Below are 19,859 nucleotides of genomic sequence, written 5' to 3' on the forward strand. Positions count from 1 at the left end.
AGGGCATCCAAGATGTAGTTGACTTTGTTTCTTCAGTAGAACACAAACAAAGATTTTTAACTTAAACTTTTGCTGTCTGTCAGTCCTATAATGTCAGTGGATGGGAATCACGGATTTGAGAGTCAAAAAACATACACAAACAAAACCAAATTAAACCCTGCGGCTCGTGATGATACATTGATGTGAAAAGACACTAAACGATTGGTCTGTGCAAGAAACTGTACAGTATTTATATCGTTTTTTACCTATGATTTTCACCGCATAATGGGGTATTTAAAAAAATAGAAATAGAGAGATTAATGAATTCTGTAAAAATGGTAGTTCATTGTTAGGTCATGATACCTAATGCATAGCATTAACGAATGACAAATCAAATGCACTTGTGGTGAATAATGTAAAAAAAGACACCATATTGTTCTGTTTTGATTAAATAAGTTTATTTTGATCAGTTACATATAGGTGTATATCCCTGTGGGAGCATCACAGTAAATGTCCTAGATACTTCTCTTTATAATCACACTTGCTCTAAAAAATAAAATCACCTTTTAATTTCTGCTTGACATCAGAAATAGGTTCATCTTTACAGAATTCTTGTATGACAAGAAAATGTGCAATCTGAAATACTCAACTCTCACGATTCAGCAATTAAAATGATCTCATAAAACTGCACATTAGCAGTAGAATTTTGTTGATAAAATGAACTCGGCCTTACAAATATTAAGCCAGTCGTTCATCCCATCCAGGTCACCGTGAGCATTGCCTTTCAACAAACAAATAAACAAATAGTCATATAATCATTGACAGCATGTAAAATTACTTTTTTTAAATAAGCTAGTAGCCAGGCAGTGAATGTGTAATAATCCTTCAAAGCTAGCACTTACAAAATGCCAGTGTAGAACTATTGAATTAGACAGTAAGAGAAAACCCCCTGATCAGCACATTATTCACACACCCAGTTGCTTGTGCAAAATAAATCAGGTAAAGTATCAGTTCATTGGTCTAACAAACATGTTGGTACACAATACATGTACTTTTGTATAAGTGTAAATCATGCTGTGTGTGTGAACCAGTAAAATAATTGGCTCTTGCGAAAAAACAGTTCTCCGAGATGAACAACTGAGAGATTCTTCAAATGGTTAAACAAAAACAGAACTGTACATACTATCTATGACATTATTTTTCCCTTATTCCATCTTATCAGCAAGGGTTGCAAATAAACAAATCAAAAACATAATAAATACATTGCATCAAAGCAGTTTACAATATATTAAAATTGCTGCATAATATAGTTTATCTTTATAGTGTTTATATATAAAACTCATATTTGTAAAAAGCAAGAAAAAGACATGTAAAAGAATAATAATAATAATAATACAAAAGCTTCATTAAGATAAATTTGCATGTGTAAACACATTGGACAGAATCACATTCAAAGGCTTTTCACCTGGCATGATGAAAGCTAAAAGGATATGACTGGCAAATAAGGACGGTAATTTCACATGATACGTTAAGTCAGACTTTCAAAACACAGATCGTCTTTTTTCCGCTTCGATCTATAGGCAAGGTGCTTTTCTCAGGATGGAAACACAGATTTATATGCAAACGGCTTCAGACGCAGACAGATTTGGTAACACCAAGTTGCAAAAAAGTGACAGTGGTGTGTGTGTGTGTGTGTGTGTGTGTGTGTGCTCTAAGAAAATCTTGCTAAATATCAGGATATACAAATTATTGCCACTGTCAAAGCTTTCATGTTTGTTAGGGATCAAATCTTCTTTTAAATTGCATATATTACAAACTACATTCTGAAGCGAAACCACACAGTTCAATAACAGCAAAAATCGATATTTTCTGCAATTTTACCCTCCAGCTTTATCTCTTCATATTCATGACTACTCAGTGAAAAGCAAAGTACTTTTCTTAGTGTATGCAGCATATTCAAATATCTGTTTTCTACTTTAAAAAAAACCTCCACAAAATTCACAGAATCCCCCCCAAAAAACAGATTTAGCTTAACCTCTGAAAATGGATGGATTGCAGTGTAGGTAATTAACTTGGCTGCAATGCACTATGATAATTTCTGCCTCTTCTTTTCCGGTAAAGGGATATGTAAAACCAAATGACCAAGGTAAGCCAACATACAAAGACTTTCATTCTTATGGACTGAGCTTGTGTGAATCTTATCCGCAGTTAAAATGAAGGTTTGCCTGTCTGGGTGGGTAACCCGGCACTGCGGAAGGAATTCCTCACTGAAAAACACTAGACAAGAGACGATAACCTTGGCTTTGTTCACTTGTTAACATTTTTCAGTATTTCTGCTCTCCTCTCGGGCGTACTATGCGATTTATCCAGGCAGACTCCTGCACTAAAGTTCAGTATGAAAGCATTTACATGTTGTTTCTTCATTATAAAAAGATAATATTTACAATCCAGTGTCCCTTTCAGCTATAGTTTATAAAGTCCCTCAGATTCATTTGTAAAAACACAGTCAGAGCAAGAAGAGAAAAGATAATGATCGATTTCAACGGTCTCAAGTGTCATGTGTGGCGGCATGATTTCACTGGCACTGCATTAGAATGGTAAGTGCTAAGAAAAAGAATGGAAAAACACATTTAATAGTAAGCAAAGAAAAGTGAGCAGGGACCAGACCTGTGCCTCTGCCAGATTTCTTAAGGCAGGGCTCACCGTGTAGTTTGTTTTTATTGGGGATGTGATGTGATGCGTGTGATTCCTACAGTTCTGTGTTTACAGATTTTGGGGGATTTTGGCGTATTGGTGAGCCCCTCGCTGGCTGTGAGCATCATTGGTACTGGTCCCCATTAGGAATGTGATGCTATGGCACTTGGTGCAGCTCGACAGGCAGCGTGACGGGACGGGAGCATGTGTCCGTGCTGTGTTCAGTAGTATGGCACCCTCTTCCAAACACCCATGTGGCTCTTTATATACATCATTAATAGCTGCACACCAGCAGCTGACTGGCTGACCTCTTGCCAGCTGAAGGTTTCCTAGGGCAAGCAATTCAGAACGGCCTTCACAGAATGGGATGAAAAAACAGAGAAGATATGATAGCGGTGATCTGAGAGTATATTGAGTGTGCGTATAGTGAGTTAGCTGCTAGTTTTATTCCTTCTGTTTTTCTTCCTCTACTTGTCCATATTTTCACCCCACATTTTCTTCATTGCTGCAGCCTCTTCTCATTTGGTAACCTGAGGGAATGAAAAAGACAAAGATGGGTCAGTCTCTGTTTGTAGTTGTTGAATAAAACATGGAGCAATAACATCCTTGTATCAGGATGTTTCATTTTGATTATTATAACTCGGGACCCACTGAGCCATCTGTGTGGTGCTGCTGGTGAGGTAAACCAACCCCCATCCTCAACACACACACTGCAACCAGAGCTTCTGTAAGCTTCGTACAGCTGCCCCACTGACATTACAATACGTGTCTGTCACAAACTTGACAATTATTTTATTCAGTCTCATTTTAATTTGGTAGAGAGAGGAAATACAGAGTACAACAGTACTGTAAGATGATATCTGACTCATGCAACATAACTAAAAATGTTAACTACTAGAGCATTATGCTCAGATAATCGCAAAATCATGACGTTTACGGAGATTCCAAGGTCTTGTTCGGGATTTGTCTATCATTGTGCCACAAATAATCTGGCCTAGAAGCTCCTCTACTATATTAAACAAACCATTGTTTTCTTCATTGTGTCATAACACACACTAATACCCAGTGAAAATTCAGTAATTATGGACCTGACAAGGGGATTGACTTTTTTATTTAAACATGCAGATTTATGTAATACAACCCTGTTAATTTCACATGGAGAACACTTTATCTGTGCAGTGCAGACTGTTGTGGTTTGGGTTATTGCAGCTCCAGAGGGATCATCAGTGGGCTCTTTGGACTGATCTCATTGGGACTATACGCTACTACACCTACCTATAATGTTTTCTCCAAAAAGTTATTGATTCACACATTAAATTGATCAGAAAGACATTTAGAGTATTCTAAAAGATTGCAAAATTCATCAAAGAATCCTGAAAAAATGGATCATGGTTTCCACAAAAATATTAAGCAGCACAGCTGTTTTCAACATTGATAATAATAAAACAAAATGTTTCTTGAGCACCAAATCAGCATTTTATTTGTCAAGGATTATGTGACACTCACGTCTAGAGTAATGGCTGCTGAAAATTCAGCTTTGCCATCACAGGAATCATTTTACAATATATTAAAATAGAAAATGCTTAATTTAATTATGATATTTCACAATGTTACTGTTTTACTGTATTTTTGAACAAATATTTGTAGCCTTTATGACCATAAGAGACTTAAATTAAATTAAATAAATAAATAAATAAATAATCAGTCTTACCAACCACAATTGTTTAGACGGTTGCATACTCCTATCAGCTCATATTGAATAGATTGAATAGAATGTTAAACTGCCCAAAGTGTGAATGGCTGAAGGACAATATCTGGTTGTGGTATCATTTAATTAGAAGATGTTCTCTAAAGACCAGCTTTTTATGGAGAAGACTCTCCATTTTGTCATCATGCCATTATCTGTCCACTAGATTTAAGCGCTCACTATGCAGTATCTCTTGCAGACAAGCACGTCAAGGGCAGCGGTCCATTTCTCCATTGCTTTCCCTTTTCATCTCTCATTTGTTCTCTCTAATATCTTCTCATTGCTTTGGTTGCAAGCCCTTCCTGTCTGAAATCTTTGGCCCTAATCAAGGCTAATGTCACAATAGTGATTTTTCCTATACTCCCACTGTCACATCACCGTGCCTCCTCATAATTCCTTTTCTAATAGCGGGAATGTGGGTGTCCGTCTGTTACGTAACTGCGGTTTTCTCTCCACTTTGTGCTTTGACCCCTATTGATCAGAGAACTTCTCCCATTTATATAAGTGTCTGAGGCAATATGTCTTGCCATCACGCACTCATTTATGCTAATTTATATGCCTCTGTCTGGCTAACCCTCAATGCCACAGTTTACGCTGCATCCAACCGGAGATATTTCATTGATCTCTTGTTAAACTGCAGTCAGTTTAGGCTGTTAACCGAATAAAGAGCGGTAGTTTTGCTAATTAGAAAGTGGAGGGTGCTGTAGAGGAGTAGGACAGCTAACTTGGGACAGCCTGTCTGCAGAACAAAAATACATGACCACATTTAGTGGTTACAATCCACCCTCTCAGTCGAATAGTTGGCGGACTTTTTTTTTTTTGTGTGTACTAATTATTTTTAGTGTGCTGCTCCCATTCACATTGTCCTCCACCTAAAAAACTGACAACCAGGGAAGCCTATTTCCTGATGTTGTTAGATGTTTTCTTGCTCTTTCTTTTGATGCTTTGCTGTTCTTTTAGGGCATACAGAGTCATGGTAATTATACAAACAGGCTGAGTGTGAGAGGCTGATAAGAGAAAGAGGGGAAGGGGGCAGAAACAGAAGCTTGATGAGGAGCCAGATTTGAGATTATCAGCAGATGAAATAACCTGGTCACTCAAAAAACTACTCAAAATTTGTATTATAATGAAAAGGTGCTACTATGAGCCCAACGTCAATTTAATAAATTCTATTCTATTCTATTATGATGCAGAAAGACTTCAATGTGTAAAACAAAGGGTAAATAAAGGTTAAGTGTGGAGCTCTGGAATTGCATGAAGGTGGTATGTTATGATTTCTTCCCTTACAGTCCAGAATACCTTCTCATAAATAAGCTTTAACCATTGTATTCTCTGTTTTGAAAGATCACCAGGATAACAGTTTATAACAGGAATGAGTGGGGGGTGGGGGTCTTTGTTGAAGACTTGCAGGAATTTGAGGTCTTACCTTAACTGTGGACGGCGGTCAGGAAAGCTGGCTTACTCTGGAGAAATAAAAGAAAAAAAAAACAGAATAATGAGGGAAAAAAATTGTGTGGATATAGAATTTGTGCAATGCTTTTCATTATTTGTACACCACACATCAGCAGGATCTCTTAATGGAGGGGTTTTCAAACTGGGTTGCTTATTGTCCTTAATGTATTTTGTAGGCTTATCAAAGTAAACTAAAGATATGAATTAAAAATGTTTAAAGGGGTCCTATTATGCTCTTTTACGAAGTCTTGATTTTGTTTTGGGGGTGTACTAGAACAGGCTCTCATACTAGGTTGTTCGAAAAACACATTATTTTTCACATATTTTTCGGGAAATGTCATGCCATAGCCACCATAGCCATCTTACCATCGCCACCTGTGAGCTTCAGTGTAAATATTGCGTCAAAATCAAATCAATTTGAGCGTGATTTAAACCCGGATGATTGTAACCACTCTAAGTTCATCTGCCTTGGGAAAGCTAGCGTGTCTCCGACATAGTGATAACACTCGTTGCCTTCTCTAGTGCAGCTCAACCAGGTCTTGCCCCATTCGTCGATATTTGTGATATCACAAATCCCGGAAAATATGCATTGTAGTCCAAACGAGTCGTTTGTTGTAGTTTTTGAGACAACTACAACAAAGACAACTACAACCTTTAAGACAATTTTTTTTAACACATTTACAAAATTTTATGTTGTTTTGCTTGCTTTATGCTGGTTGGAAATTATGAGATTAATCACAATTATTTTTACTTTTTTAAGATTTGAAAACTACTTTTTTTTTTTTTTTTAAGATTTGTTCAGCTTACATTACTCCTAATAGTGGGTAGAACTTAATGCACAGCAAATATTCTCCAGATAATATGATTTATATATTGTTTATATATATATATATTACACATTAGTTCATGTTTAGGGGTCCTTGGCTTAAAAAAGTTTGATCATTTTAATTTACAAAGCAAATTCACAGAAGCATTAATGCAATATTACTGTTTAGATGCAAAGCTCTAAGTAAAATGAGGTACAGCAGTGGTTTGATTCAGTGTGACCACAGGTGTTCAGGGTAGTGACGAAAGTTAGTGAGGATCCAGATTCTTAATGCGAGAAACACTAATTCTGTGTATAAGTACTTCAGTTCTCCTCATCATCTCAGCATTTTCACTTCTTTCCTTTTTTGCCCTGTGATAAGATGTTCCCTTCTTGTAATTTCAGTCACTCTATTGGAAATGTCAATGGAGACACTTCACAGGCTGCTAGTGCTTTAACACACGGTTAAAGGATACTTATATCTACAGTATGTCCCCATGGACACCATGCCAACTGATGCCAGGCAGAAAAGGATATGAGACAAATACGTGCGTGTGTGTATTTTTGTGTGACTGCCTGGGTGCACAGTGTTTTCCCCTGCACTATAAATGGCTCCCTCACGCCCCAAAACAGCTAACAGCCTAGAAATGAAGTACTCTTTAAGCTCAATATATATTCCTCCGCTCCAGTGAACACCTTTCATTTTGCATGTTGTGTCTATAAGAGGAAGACAAACAAGAATGTTATATTCATGCTTTTGGCATACATGATTTAGCAGCTCATTACATAGCATATATAGCTGCAATTCAGTGGCTGCATAAAACCAATGGTGAGGTAAATCTTTGGTATAATCTGCAACCAACAGAGGGAGTAAACTGCTTTGAATGTCTTTAAGGGATACACCTTCGCTTGTCATATTTAGTCAATTTAAAGGTGATTTTTTTTTTATCATATTCAAAATGTAAAGGTTAAATTCTTTGTCATATTTTAAATTCAACGGCGAATATCATATTTATTTTACATTTAAAGGTTCTTTTTAAAATCTTATTCTAAATTAAAAAAATTAACTATTCATCATTTATTCTAAATTTAAAGGTGAAGCTTTATTATCATATTCTAAATTTAAAAAGTGCAATTATTTTTTGTTATAATTTATTTTACACTTGAAGTGAAGTTTGCAATTTTTTGAAAGTTAAAATATGCTCTCTCATCCCATTATAATATAAAGAGACAACTATAAGTCATTCATAGGTTTATTTCCCTAAAAAAGCACTGTGGCTCTTTACAAACATTGCTCTGTTTGTATGTGTATCTGACCAGCTTGGCATAGCAACACTGGCTCCACAAATTGTGAGAGTTTTGGGCAGGGCTCTTTGTTTACCTGACCAATAGTAGAAGTGGGAAGTGTGAGTAAACTGCTTTGAATGTCTTTAAGGGATACACCTTCGCTTGTCATATTTAGTCAATTTAAAGGTGATTTTTTTTTTTATCATATTCAAAATGTAAAGGTTAAATTCTTTGTCATATTTTAAATTCAACGGCGAATATCATATTTATTTTACATTTAAAGGTTCTTTTTAAAATCTTATTCTAAATTAAAAAAATTAACTATTCATAATTTATTCTAAATTTAAAGGTGAAGCTTTATTATCATATTCTAAATTTAAAAAGTGCAATTATTTTTTGTTATAATTTATTTTACACTTGAAGTGAAGTTTGCAATTTTTTGAAAGTTAAAATATGCTCTCTCATCCCATTATAATATAAAGAGACAACTATAAGTCATTCATAGGTTTATTTCCCTAAAAAAGCACTGTGGCTCTTTACAAACATTGCTCTGTTTGTATGTGTATCTGACCAGCTTGGCATAGCAACACTGGCTCCACAAATTGTGAGAGTTTTGGGCAGGGCTCTTTGTTTACCTGACCAATAGTAGAAGTGGGAAGTGTTCAGGGAAATCTACTTGAAAATAGTCAGTAATATATTATTCTGTTTGACACATCTTTAAACATGGTCACGGTATTTTTTGTCAAGATGTTAGGATTGATTTATTTAAGACCTGTGCCTATGGTTTCAAGTGCACTATTTGTATTCCACTACGTATGATATATAACAGGAAAAAAGCACATTTAACAATCCTGCTGAGTAGCTCCATGTGAAAAATGTGCTCCATGTGCCTGTTGTAATAGATGGCGAGACGAGAAGAACAGTCAACATCCTGGGCTGTCTCTAAAACCTATCGTGGGACGATCTTCTGCAGTAATCAAACATACCACCCTGCCTAAAAATGTCCCCAAGCAGACAGGAAGGAAGTAATTTTTGAGTGGCAACACAAAACAAGACGGCCACAAAACAGAAAGTGAGTCGCAAAGTTCGGGTATCATGTTTGTCTTTATCTTTTAAAGGAATGGGACTCTTCCATATATGTTTTAGATGAAGGTCTGTTTTAAAATGGCTATGTTTAAATATACATATATAGGACAAAGTATCATATGATGGCTTATGTATGCCATGTTAAAGTGAAATGACATGTCTGGTTAGCTTGAATAGCAAGAGACAACATTGGGGTTTATTTGATGTTCAATTCCTCTAATGTCGTCATGACTGTTTTTCTGGACAAAGTCTACTTTCATAAAATTGCTCAGTTAGCTTGTCTCTGCCTAATGCTAGTCTGAACTGAATACTGAAATTACATTTACTTTGAAATCTCTCCTGTACTGGTTAATGATTTGAGTAAGAGAAGGTCTTGATCTACTAAACTGCAGAGTGTCCTTGTTTGAGAATACATCTAGATCTCTATCCATCTATCCATCTCGCTTATCCTCACGGATTAACTGTCCACCTGAGGCTATTCACCAGGCACACAAAGATGGCTAAGGCTACCAAAATCACCATGGCAACCACTATTTTTCCGGATTGTTATTGTCAGTGGAGGAAATTGGAAATGATAACCCCGTTTAGCAACGTAAAGTAAGAAAGCCTTGAAAGGGAAGCACCTTGATGTCTTTAGATAGTTGTCAGAATAATGACTTTCAAGTTCAAGTTCAACTTGAATAATAATGACTTAAAAGACTGGACTGAATTACCGCTATCAAGGTTATGAGTACAGGCCTAGGCACTCACTGTTTCTCCGCTTTGTCACGGTCGTCGAGGAAGAAGAGGGCGGTGGCCAGGAAGAACATCCCCCCCAGAACGATGACAAAGGGGCAGAGCATGAGGGCATAGCCCAAGCTCAGGAACTGCCATAGCGATGATGTGGCGTAGCTCTCCTGCAGCGCGTCTGATATCTGCATTAGCACATAGAGACACAATCAAAAGAGCACTCATTAGCAAACAAAGGAAAAATCTGCTGCGAGTCATTAGTGACATTAAATGTAATAATTAACTTCCTAATATTGTCTTCAAGAGCTGTGCTGTCAATCAGTTACAGGGTGAACGGTTAATTATGTTAACTTGTCTTAAGCTATTGGTATCTGTTGAACAGTGAGTCAATATATTTATAAAAAGACAATAAACATGATTAAACTATCAAGGAGGCATTTAGTTTAGTTTCAATTTTACAAACTGATTTCATTTTATGATGTGTGCGCCCTTAGGATTCACTCAGTCAGTAGTCAGCAACGGGTTCTTAATGTTAATGAGCACATAATGAGCCTATGTCATATTAGCAGGAGATATAGTCATTCTAGAGAGCATTTGATTGTATAATAATTGTACAAAAAGTGTAGTGCGGGATGAATCAGTAATATTTTTGTTCCGTTTTCCTGCAAGATCATTTTTAAATGTCTACATCTGCTAAAAATAAATTGTCAACTTCTAGGAGTACACTAAAGGCCACACAACTCAAATCTTGATTTCATGCGCTCTTTAGAACCAAGCACACTATTTATAACAGACCTGTGAACAGAAAACAAGAGGATGTTTCTAGTGCTAATGTGCTAAAATGTCTTGTTCAGGCTATTCTAAAGTAGCATATTAGAAAATAAAGCAAAAGTTGTATATTTTGACATAAAGATACTAACAGCAGCATTAAAAAGATGTTTAGCAGGGCTAATAATCTCCTCAGAGTCCATCTAACTCGCTTTAGCATAGCTAATCCTTTATCAGCACTAGCGTGCCATGTAAGTCTCGTGGGTTGGATAGGAATGCTGACTCTACTCTCACAGTTTTTAGGTGCTGACAGTGAGGTCTCTGTGTCTTTGTACCTACTTAATCATATTTTGGGGACACATTTGTACCCAGAAGTAAGCTAAATCTGACAAAACCTCCTTTTGGGGATGTCCTCATTTGTAAAACTGGTATAAAATAAAGTAAATAGAGAGGCTTTTTTTTATTGTAATAATGTAGAAAGTTTCATGTTAGGGTTAGGTTATGGTATCTGTAACTAGCTGTATATAAAAAATACAGAATGTCCCCATTTAGATAGCTTAGCAAATGTGTGTGTTTGTGTGTGTGTGAGCAGACCACACTCCTGTATGTGTGTGTATATGTCAGCCTTCATGATGCCAAAAATTAACTATTTCTATTGATAAAAATAGGGCTGAGGTTGAACATTTCTGGTGCGTGTCTAATTAGGTTTTTTGCAAAAACAGATGGTAGATTTCAGCTGATAGCCTATTTTTATAGACAGTTACACCACCCACTATGCCTGAGGATATCGATTCACACAGGTACTCTAAATGTTTTTACATCAATTAGAGTGAAATGGAGCATTACCAGGTATTTAGGAAATGTTATTCATTCACAGATCTAGTTGAATGTGTTGTCTGCCTGCCACATTTTCTTAAAGGGGTCATATGATGCAATTTCAAGTTTCCCTTTCTCTTTGGAGTGTTACAAACTGATTGTGCATAGATAAGATCCCTGAAGTTGCAAAGACTAAAGTCTCAAAACCAAAGGGGCCATTCCTGACATTCCTGTCAATTAAAATCTTGTTTTTCTTATTTGCTTGTTTCATATTGGGCTAGATTTCATTTTAGCATTCTTGGAACTCAAATAGTATAACAAAACACTAGCAATAGTAAGATTATGGGATTGATTCCCACAGAATTTACATTTACTCATCTAGCAGAAACTTTTATCCAATACAAAGTATAATACAAAGCGAACTTGATAAAATGCATAAACTTCAAAATGTTTGGGGTCAGTAAAGTTTTTTTTAAGCAATTAATACTTTTACTCAGCATTAAGACACTTTAAATAATCGAAAGTGACAATTAAGACATTTATAATGTTATAAAAGATTTATATTTAAAATAACTTATGTTCTTCTTTCTATTCATCAAAGAATCCTAAAAAAGTATCACAGTTTCCATGAAAATATTATGCAGCATAACTGTTTTCAACAATGATAATAATGAATGTTTTTTAACTCATGACATAAGCATCTAAAACTGCACCTTAGAATAACAGCGCAGGTCAGATTCAACATCAAGTCTTTAAATCATTAACTGTGCTAGATAGGTGATTCAAATACCAGTACATTCAATGTACTGGCAGTACTTTGAAGTGTATGGGTGAGACAAACAAAGAGCAAACACACTGCAAATGCACTTTTGTTGCAAGAGGTTGAAGGTGATAATGGAATAAGGAAACAATGGGTCTGAACCCTGAGTCCTACATGACAGAGAGCTCTGAACCTGTCAGAAGCACGGACAGGAGTTACTGTTTATAACTCATGACATAAGCATCTAAAACGGCACCTTAGAATAACAGCGCAGGTCAGATTCAACATCAAGTCTTTAAATCATTAACTGTGCTAGATAGGTGATTCAAATACCAGTACATTCAATGTACTGGCAGTACTTTGAAGTGTATGGGTGAGACAAATAAAGAGCAAACACACTGCAAATGCACTTTTGTTGCAAGAGGTTGAAGGTGATAATGGAATAAGGGAACAACGGGTCTGAACCCTGAGTCCTACATGACAGAGAGCTCTGAACCTGTCAAAAGCACGGACAGGAGACTGTGGTATTGCTCCATTGGCGATGTCAATGCTCCAAAAGCTATAATATTTTTTATTAAAGTGGAAATCAGTTTACTAAATAATGTAAACATAACTGACTGCTTCACTTCCACTTTAATTAGACTGACCAACTCCAAGACCGCCATATAATGTCTGTACATGCCAAGTACTTAATACTGAGCAGTACATGCTAGTAGCAGGCAGCACTGCGGTTCCCTGCCCTGTGTGCGAGACATTCTTACCAAGCCAATGAGGTATGGGCTCCCAGCATCCCCTAGTAAATGTGAGGTGAAGCCTTGGAAGGCAACAGCAGTGGCTCTTCTGGTCGGTATGACAACAAACTGGAGAGAGAAAAGAGGTGATATGAAAACAGCTGTGAGAATTTCACATTAAACCATAACAGAAAAATAAAAGTACCATGAGTGCTCACTGCCTGAGCACGTTCGCGTCTTCTTCTTCAGCCGGAGCGTGATGCGTCGTCGTCTTGCTTTACGGCGGATCGCAGACTTATAAGTGCATTACTGCCACCTATCTCTCAAATGGACCATTGACACTCTATCTACATTCTCAATTAGGAGTGTCAATGGTCCACTTCAGAGATAGGTGGCGGTAATGCACTTATAAGTCTGCGATCCGCCGTAAAGCAAGAAGAAGAAGAAGATGCGTCACGCGCCAGCTGAAGAAGAAGATGTGAACGCGCTCAGCACAGTTTGGACATTGCAGTAAATCAGAGGTAAAAAATTATATAAATACTGTTCAGTTTCTTGCACAGACCAATCGTTTCGTGTCTTTACACATCAATGTATCGTCATGAGCCGTAGGGTTTAATTTGGTTTTGTTTGTGTATGTTTCTTTGACTCTCAAAGCCATGAGTCCGATTCACTTCCATTATAAGACTGACAGACTGCAACGGTTTGAGTTAAAAATCTTCGTTTGTGTTCTACTGAAGAAACAAAGTCACCTACATCTTGGATGCCCTGGGGGTAAGCAGATAAACATCAATTTTCATTTTTGGGTGAACTATCCCTTTAAGCAGATGCTGTCAAGAGTGCTTTACACTGACCGAAGCTGACTGGAGTTTAAGTATGCAGTAAGACCTTGACTGACTCAACTTCATGACAGCTTTTCTTGCTAAATCTTTCACTCTCTGTTTACTGAGTTTCTCTAACTCACTTGCTTCCTTCAGACAAAAACATTCAAACTGAAAATGTTATTTAATTTTATTTTCCATGAGTGGCGGTTCCATTAAGTGCAATCAAAGGCAGCAATTTTGTCTTGGGCCCCACCCAGGCTATACCAAACCTCGTAGTCATGCATCCCACCATTCAAAATAAGAAACTAGCCTGAGAAGATGACCACTTTTGTTACAGTTAAAAGCTTTAAAGTTTCCACTTGATGCAGCAGATAAATACAGCATTCAATACGAACCATTAAAATGTCCGCTGTAATGGCCCAGTTCAAAAAGAGCAGCGTCTCTCCGATGAAAATGCAGATCTGTGAAGAAAAAGAGAGGGAGAAAGAGAGTGAGGGGAGAAAAATAGAAGAAGAAAGGTCAATTATATCTCATTTTATTCTTTAAAATGAAAAGTTACTCTACTTGCACATAAATACATTCAGATAGCAGGGTTTGCATTTGGTCAAAGACTCAATTAACCCAGCTCATCTACTAAATCAAAACACCCCAATAAATGTTGTGGGATATGAAAACGTGTCATTATACTGTGGTTGTGCTATATGTAATTTTTTATTTGAGGCCAACAGAACCGTGTCTTGCTCCAAACCATAAAAAAGAGACAACAGTTTGCATTATACTAGAGTGGAACCTAAAATGTCTGGTGGCTGAAAACGTGTTACGTTTAACAAGCTATTTTAATAGACTCGCGTGATCCCACGAGAACAGACTAACTGACTTCAGCATTCCCACACAAATTAACTGATATCCCTGTGTCTGGTCTGGATTTTCAAGGTGCTTATGGCAGATTGAGACAAAAGGATTGAATATCTCTACTAATCTTAGTGACTTGACAGAATGTAGATGGTCTTTCCACATCTCTGAAGCCAAAATGTGACTGACGGCAGCTGCTGGGGTCAAACCATCTGGTATTGTGTGAAGAACTGTAGGTTGCAGGGGAATTTGATCGTTCAAGTGGCCGTTCTGACTTTGACAGGGTCTTATGTTGGGCTCAGAGTGATATATTGAGCAGGGCTGACAGAGGGATGACCTCAGGGTGTAAAACAGAGGTGATGGTTTTAGTTTATGGGTCTAGAACCTTCCATTTACAGTGGGTACGGAAAGTATTCAGACCCCCTTAAATTTGTGAAAGAATATCTGAATAGAAGGTGAGGAAACGAAAGCGTGAAAGTGTCCGTGTGTGTTCGGACATGTATGAAACTCTGTCCCAAAGTAACTTGAGACTTGGACAGCGTGACGGATGGACAGACAGGCTAAAACTATAAAGCCCTGCAGGACTCTGGTTAAAGGCTGAAGTGTGATCTGCTAACATGCTGACGAGACAGCAACTGTCCCTGCTGGAACAGACCCTGACAGAGCTCCAGCGTGCTGTCACATTCTCAGACTGCACATCTGTCACTATCAAATTTTCTCGCTCCAAATATTTTCCCTCCTTAAATTTTGGATTCCTTGTTTTTTGTATGCTCCATTTGGATGTAATTACAGAAGCCTCTTGACAAGTGATTGAAAGGGCGCTCATGTCTTTAGTTTGGAGTTGGGTATATTTTTACCCAGAACTGACACTGTAATGTTACCTGTTTGACAAGATGGCATGAAGGCCAGTGGTCCAAATGATGTGTCATTCAATTCTATAAATACCTTAAATTTGATTATTTACTGTAAAATTTGCCCTGTTGCTCTCAGTAAGACTGACAGGCATTCACTTTTTCTATTTCCATATTTTCCAATTTACAATAAAGTGTTTAGTGAGATAACTGTGATTTATATGTAAATTACTTTATACACCACCGTTCAAAAGTTTTGGGTTGGCCCTTTTTTAATGGTTTTGGAAAAGTCTCTTATGCTCACCAAGGCTGCATTTATTTGATCAAAAAAATACAGTAAAATCAGTAATATTGTGAAATATTATTACAATTTTAAGTAAATATTTACTATCTTAATATATTTCAAAATGTAATTAATTTCTTTGACTGCAACACTGAATTTTCAGCAGCCATTACTCCAGTCTTCAGTACTTCAATGCATTACTCCAGTTGTGCTGATTAATATTTTTGTGGAAACAATGTTACTTTTTATCAGGAATCTTTGAAGAAAAGTAAAAAAAAAACAGCCTTTATTTCAAATAGAAATCGTTTGTAACATTATAAATGTATTTACGGTCACTTGATCAATTTAATACATCTTACTGAATATTAATTTCTTTAAAAAAATCTTACTGACCCCAAATTTTTGAACAGTAGTATGCATTTTTTATGGAATTAATTTTTTATTATATAATTTTTAAATTACTTTTATTATACTATAAATTGTTATTCTTTTCTTGTGCTATTTATTATAGATTGTGTGAATTCATGTGACCCCCAACTAGACACCTGAGCAGCCAGTTCTACCCACAGGTAAGTTCTACCCACCGTCTGCTTTATAAATCTTTTCAAAGTCATCACAACTTTTAACAAAGGCACAAGAGGCTGCAAAACCAGATCAGTTTGAGGGTACAGTTAGTAGCCAGTCTTTCATATTTAAGATAAAGGGACTAATGTTGAGCAAGCTTAGAATTTCTCAAGCATAACACCAGATAGATGGCATTATCACAGTGTACTAGGTTCTTTTGCTCATAAGAAAGACAAACAGTCCCTAAAAATACTTTCTCATCAGACTTCTCATCATAAACACTTAAGAGATTCCCAGTCCGGCTTGACCCTTTAGGGAGCGTGTTGCATTTAGTTCTGACCTGATTGTTTTTGTTGAAAGAACGAGCGTGACCTGATAGAATTTTTTTGTTTTCTTATGCAGCATAACTTTTCTCTATTAGTGACTCAGAAATGCCACAGCCCATTGTTTCTCAGCAGTAACTGTGAAAACTGCTCCCTTTTCCTGCTTTACATGCCAATTAAACAAGTACGCAGTGCCTGTCGCTCTTATTCTTTTAGTGTTGGGTTTGGACCTAACAACCCTGCCAAGCAACTATGGCTGTTAAACCTACTGAATGCAACAGACTTTATATCGTTTAAAGCCTTATATACAACTCTGAATAGAAGTGACCTTATTTGACAGAGAAGTCTCATTATAATACAAGGATAGTCAGAAGGGAGTTGTACTAGAGATATTCAGGCCACAGTGTTAAGCAACCTTTCAGAATCTCAGTGTTTGCACCACAATCCCATGCCAACTAATATAATGAAGAATATTGTAACAGATTATAGATGTGTAACCCATGGAGGACATTTAGAAGAGATATGTAGTACATTGAAAATCCTGTTTGTGTGTATATATATTCACACACACACACACACACACAAGTAAGATTTAAGGTAATTTGAAGCCAAAATAGAGCTACTTACATACGCTCCCACAATGCTCTTCTTGGCCACAACAAAGATGAGGCAGATGAAGATAGCAGAGCCCAGCATGCTGACCGCACACACCAGCGGGTCGGCACGCTCTGTCTTCTGTCGGCAGAGCCGCGTGGTCACGGCACCGATCACCACTCCCAACAGCCCCGTCACACAGGTGATGGCTCCGAATATCAAACTGGAGATGAGAGAGAAATATTGTCATTGTCAAAAGTGTAATGTTTGTATTTGTACAATACATTTTAAGCGGCATGTGTATGTTGGGACCTGTCTTTGCTGCTGCATGGTTGATAGGTGCAGCTCACTGCTGTCTTCTGCACCACCTGAGCTCTGACCAGGTACTGCGGGATCCAGATCCCAAATGCCCCCGTGGCAAATGACACAGCGGCCGATGCCAGAGATGAAAATACATAACTACGGCTGGGGAGCAGAAAGAAAATGAATGAATATGCATAATTCTTAAGTTTTTCTGCATTTGCATTTTTCTGCATCTACATGCGTTTTTCTGTTACTCTTGCTCCTTCATTTTTGTCAGCTTGGCCACAACTAAGATGGTTGGTCCAGTGGTGTGAATAATTTTTTTAAACAATCAATTAAAATGATACAATGTATTTATAATTTAAACAGTTTTAGTTGAATTGTACTTTGTCACACCACAGGATATTGTAAAAACTGCTTGAAATTTTACAACTCCAACTGCTCCAATACACTGTTACCAAATTCAAGTGAAGGCAGGACCATAAAAACGATAGACTTTGAGGGGTCCAATATTCTGACTCGATGGCTGATTGTTAAGTGATTACATCTTGTACCCCCAATCCTGAATATTTGGTTCATTGCGTTCTTAAAGGCACAATATGTAATTTTTCGCCACTAGAGGGAGCGTATTCAAAATAAACAAACGCGTAGTTTGATGACGCTGTGACTGAGTGTGGAATCATGAGAGTTATCGTCTTCATCCCCACAGCCGATGCAATCCGACAGGACTCGGGCAGAAATCATGTTCATGGATGAGCTAATGATTTATTAACGTAGTAGAATAAATTGCTTATTTCTCTGGATTTAAACATTCTTCGAAACATTTGGGATAATGTAAGTACACAAGTCAGCAAAATATCTAACACTGTTCTAGTGGTTTTTGGATATTTTAATAAAAAAAATCTTACATATTGTGCCTTTAAGTGATAAATAGGGAAAAAAAATAAACAAGTGGCATACTTTTTGGCAAGAGCTTTCATGTCACAGAGCCAGGAAGTGCGTGTCTTTATACGTCCAGTGATATGGTCAGCAATCCCTCTCTTTGGCTCAGGGACAACAATGAGAATGAGTGTCCCAGCAATCAACCCCAACATCGGAGAAACCTTGAGACAGAAGGGGGGGAAAACTGTTTAAAAAAAACAGGGATTAACAAAATATGCTAATAAGTTTCTTATGTATTTATGTCTTGTTTTCCAGTAAAATATGTAAACATACTTGAAACAAGTTAAATGTATACTTGAAGCAAAACTACTTGAGATTTTATTGTTTTCTGTGAAGATATCTTGAATTAAGTTCATTTTTTTCTACTCCATTGGTAATTTGTTAAGAATATATAAAAATCAAGTATTATTATATCATATAAATCATACCTTACAACATTTTTAGATTTTTTTACTGGGAAAAAAAAAGCAAAATTCTGCTTAAGAATGTTTTGAGTGCAGTACTCGCTGCTGTAACTAGACTAAACATTTTTGCTTGTATTACTGCGAGTCTGTGCCGTCTGTTCAACAAAATCTTGTGCGCTGAACAATAAGAATCTGTCTCGCATCCTGTTTGGTCTAGCAAGTTATTCGTTGAGCCCATAATGGTGGTGCTATTTTGTGATTAGCCGATGGTTTAGTATGTTACAGATTAGTTTTATTTATATTCACATCAGGGTGTGTAGTGTAGGCAGTGCTCTAGACTGCAGTGTGAAGTGGACTCCATTAGGTGATGTTTCTTTACTCCATCCTCTCGTTTTCTTTCTCACTTTTCTCCCTTGTGTGGGAGCAGCTGCGGTCCACCAGGCCATGAGCTATTATCTCTTTTATCATCCTTCCTGATGGCTACAGCACAGCAGTGTGTGTGCACATGCGTTTGTTGGTTCGCTCGCCCACATGGAAAGAGTGTAAGCGCCTCTGTCGCTTGTGAAAGCCAAAGCAATTCTGTCTGTCAGGCGCAATCCTCCTGGAGATCATTTATAGCACATTAATGCAAAGCTCTGCTCAAAATTGTGTCTCTTATGGGTGTGTTTGTGTGCATGTAAATATCTAGTCATCTGCACTGCACAAAAATTCCTAATCTATATTTTTGTCTTATTTTCTAGTTCATTATTTTCTATTAAAATAAGATTAATCATATAAGCAAACTTAAGATAACTTATATATTATATCTTAATTATATCTTAATATACACTACTTTTTAAAAAAGTTTGTAGTTGGTAAGATTGTTTTTTTTTTCTATTTCAAATAAATGCTTTTGTTTTGAACTTTCTATTCATTAAATAATTCTGAAAAAAATTTATCAGTTTCCACAAAAATTAGACCTCAAACTTATATGTATATTTATGTATATATATTTTATTTTCTTATGCCACTGGCATTTTTATTCTTGTTTTAAGTGTAATTAACAAAATAACAAAATTTACTCAGACT

The 19,859-nt window shown here is 36.8% G+C and overlaps 1 protein-coding gene across 2 annotated transcripts in view; it reads right to left on the minus strand.

Moving 5' to 3' along the window:
• Positions 1-420: 420 nt before the first annotated feature.
• LOC107587355 (protein spinster homolog 2-like) overlaps positions 421-19,859 on the minus strand; it is a 76,399-nt gene continuing 56,960 nt past the window's right edge. Inside the window, exons 6-13 of one of the 2 annotated variants that reach the window (XM_016275113.1) lie at positions 18,406-18,548; positions 17,455-17,607; positions 17,176-17,365; positions 14,071-14,136; positions 12,885-12,983; positions 9,801-9,964; positions 5,847-5,883; positions 421-3,203 (exon numbers count right to left, since the gene is read on the minus strand). In XM_016275113.1, the coding sequence (XP_016130599.1) occupies positions 5,865-5,883; positions 9,801-9,964; positions 12,885-12,983; positions 14,071-14,136; positions 17,176-17,365; positions 17,455-17,607; positions 18,406-18,548 (834 nt within the window). In that variant the 3' untranslated portion in view covers positions 421-3,203; positions 5,847-5,864. The remainder of the gene's footprint in view (positions 3,204-5,846; positions 5,884-9,800; positions 9,965-12,884; positions 12,984-14,070; positions 14,137-17,175; positions 17,366-17,454; positions 17,608-18,405; positions 18,549-19,859) is intronic. The other variant, XM_016275114.1, reaches the window with a different exon arrangement.

Source organism: Sinocyclocheilus grahami, unplaced genomic scaffold (assembly GCF_001515645.1).
Source record: "Sinocyclocheilus grahami isolate Dianchi unplaced genomic scaffold, SAMN03320097.WGS_v1.1 scaffold92.1, whole genome shotgun sequence".
In the NCBI taxonomy this organism is placed as follows: domain Eukaryota; kingdom Metazoa; phylum Chordata; class Actinopteri; order Cypriniformes; family Cyprinidae; genus Sinocyclocheilus; species Sinocyclocheilus grahami.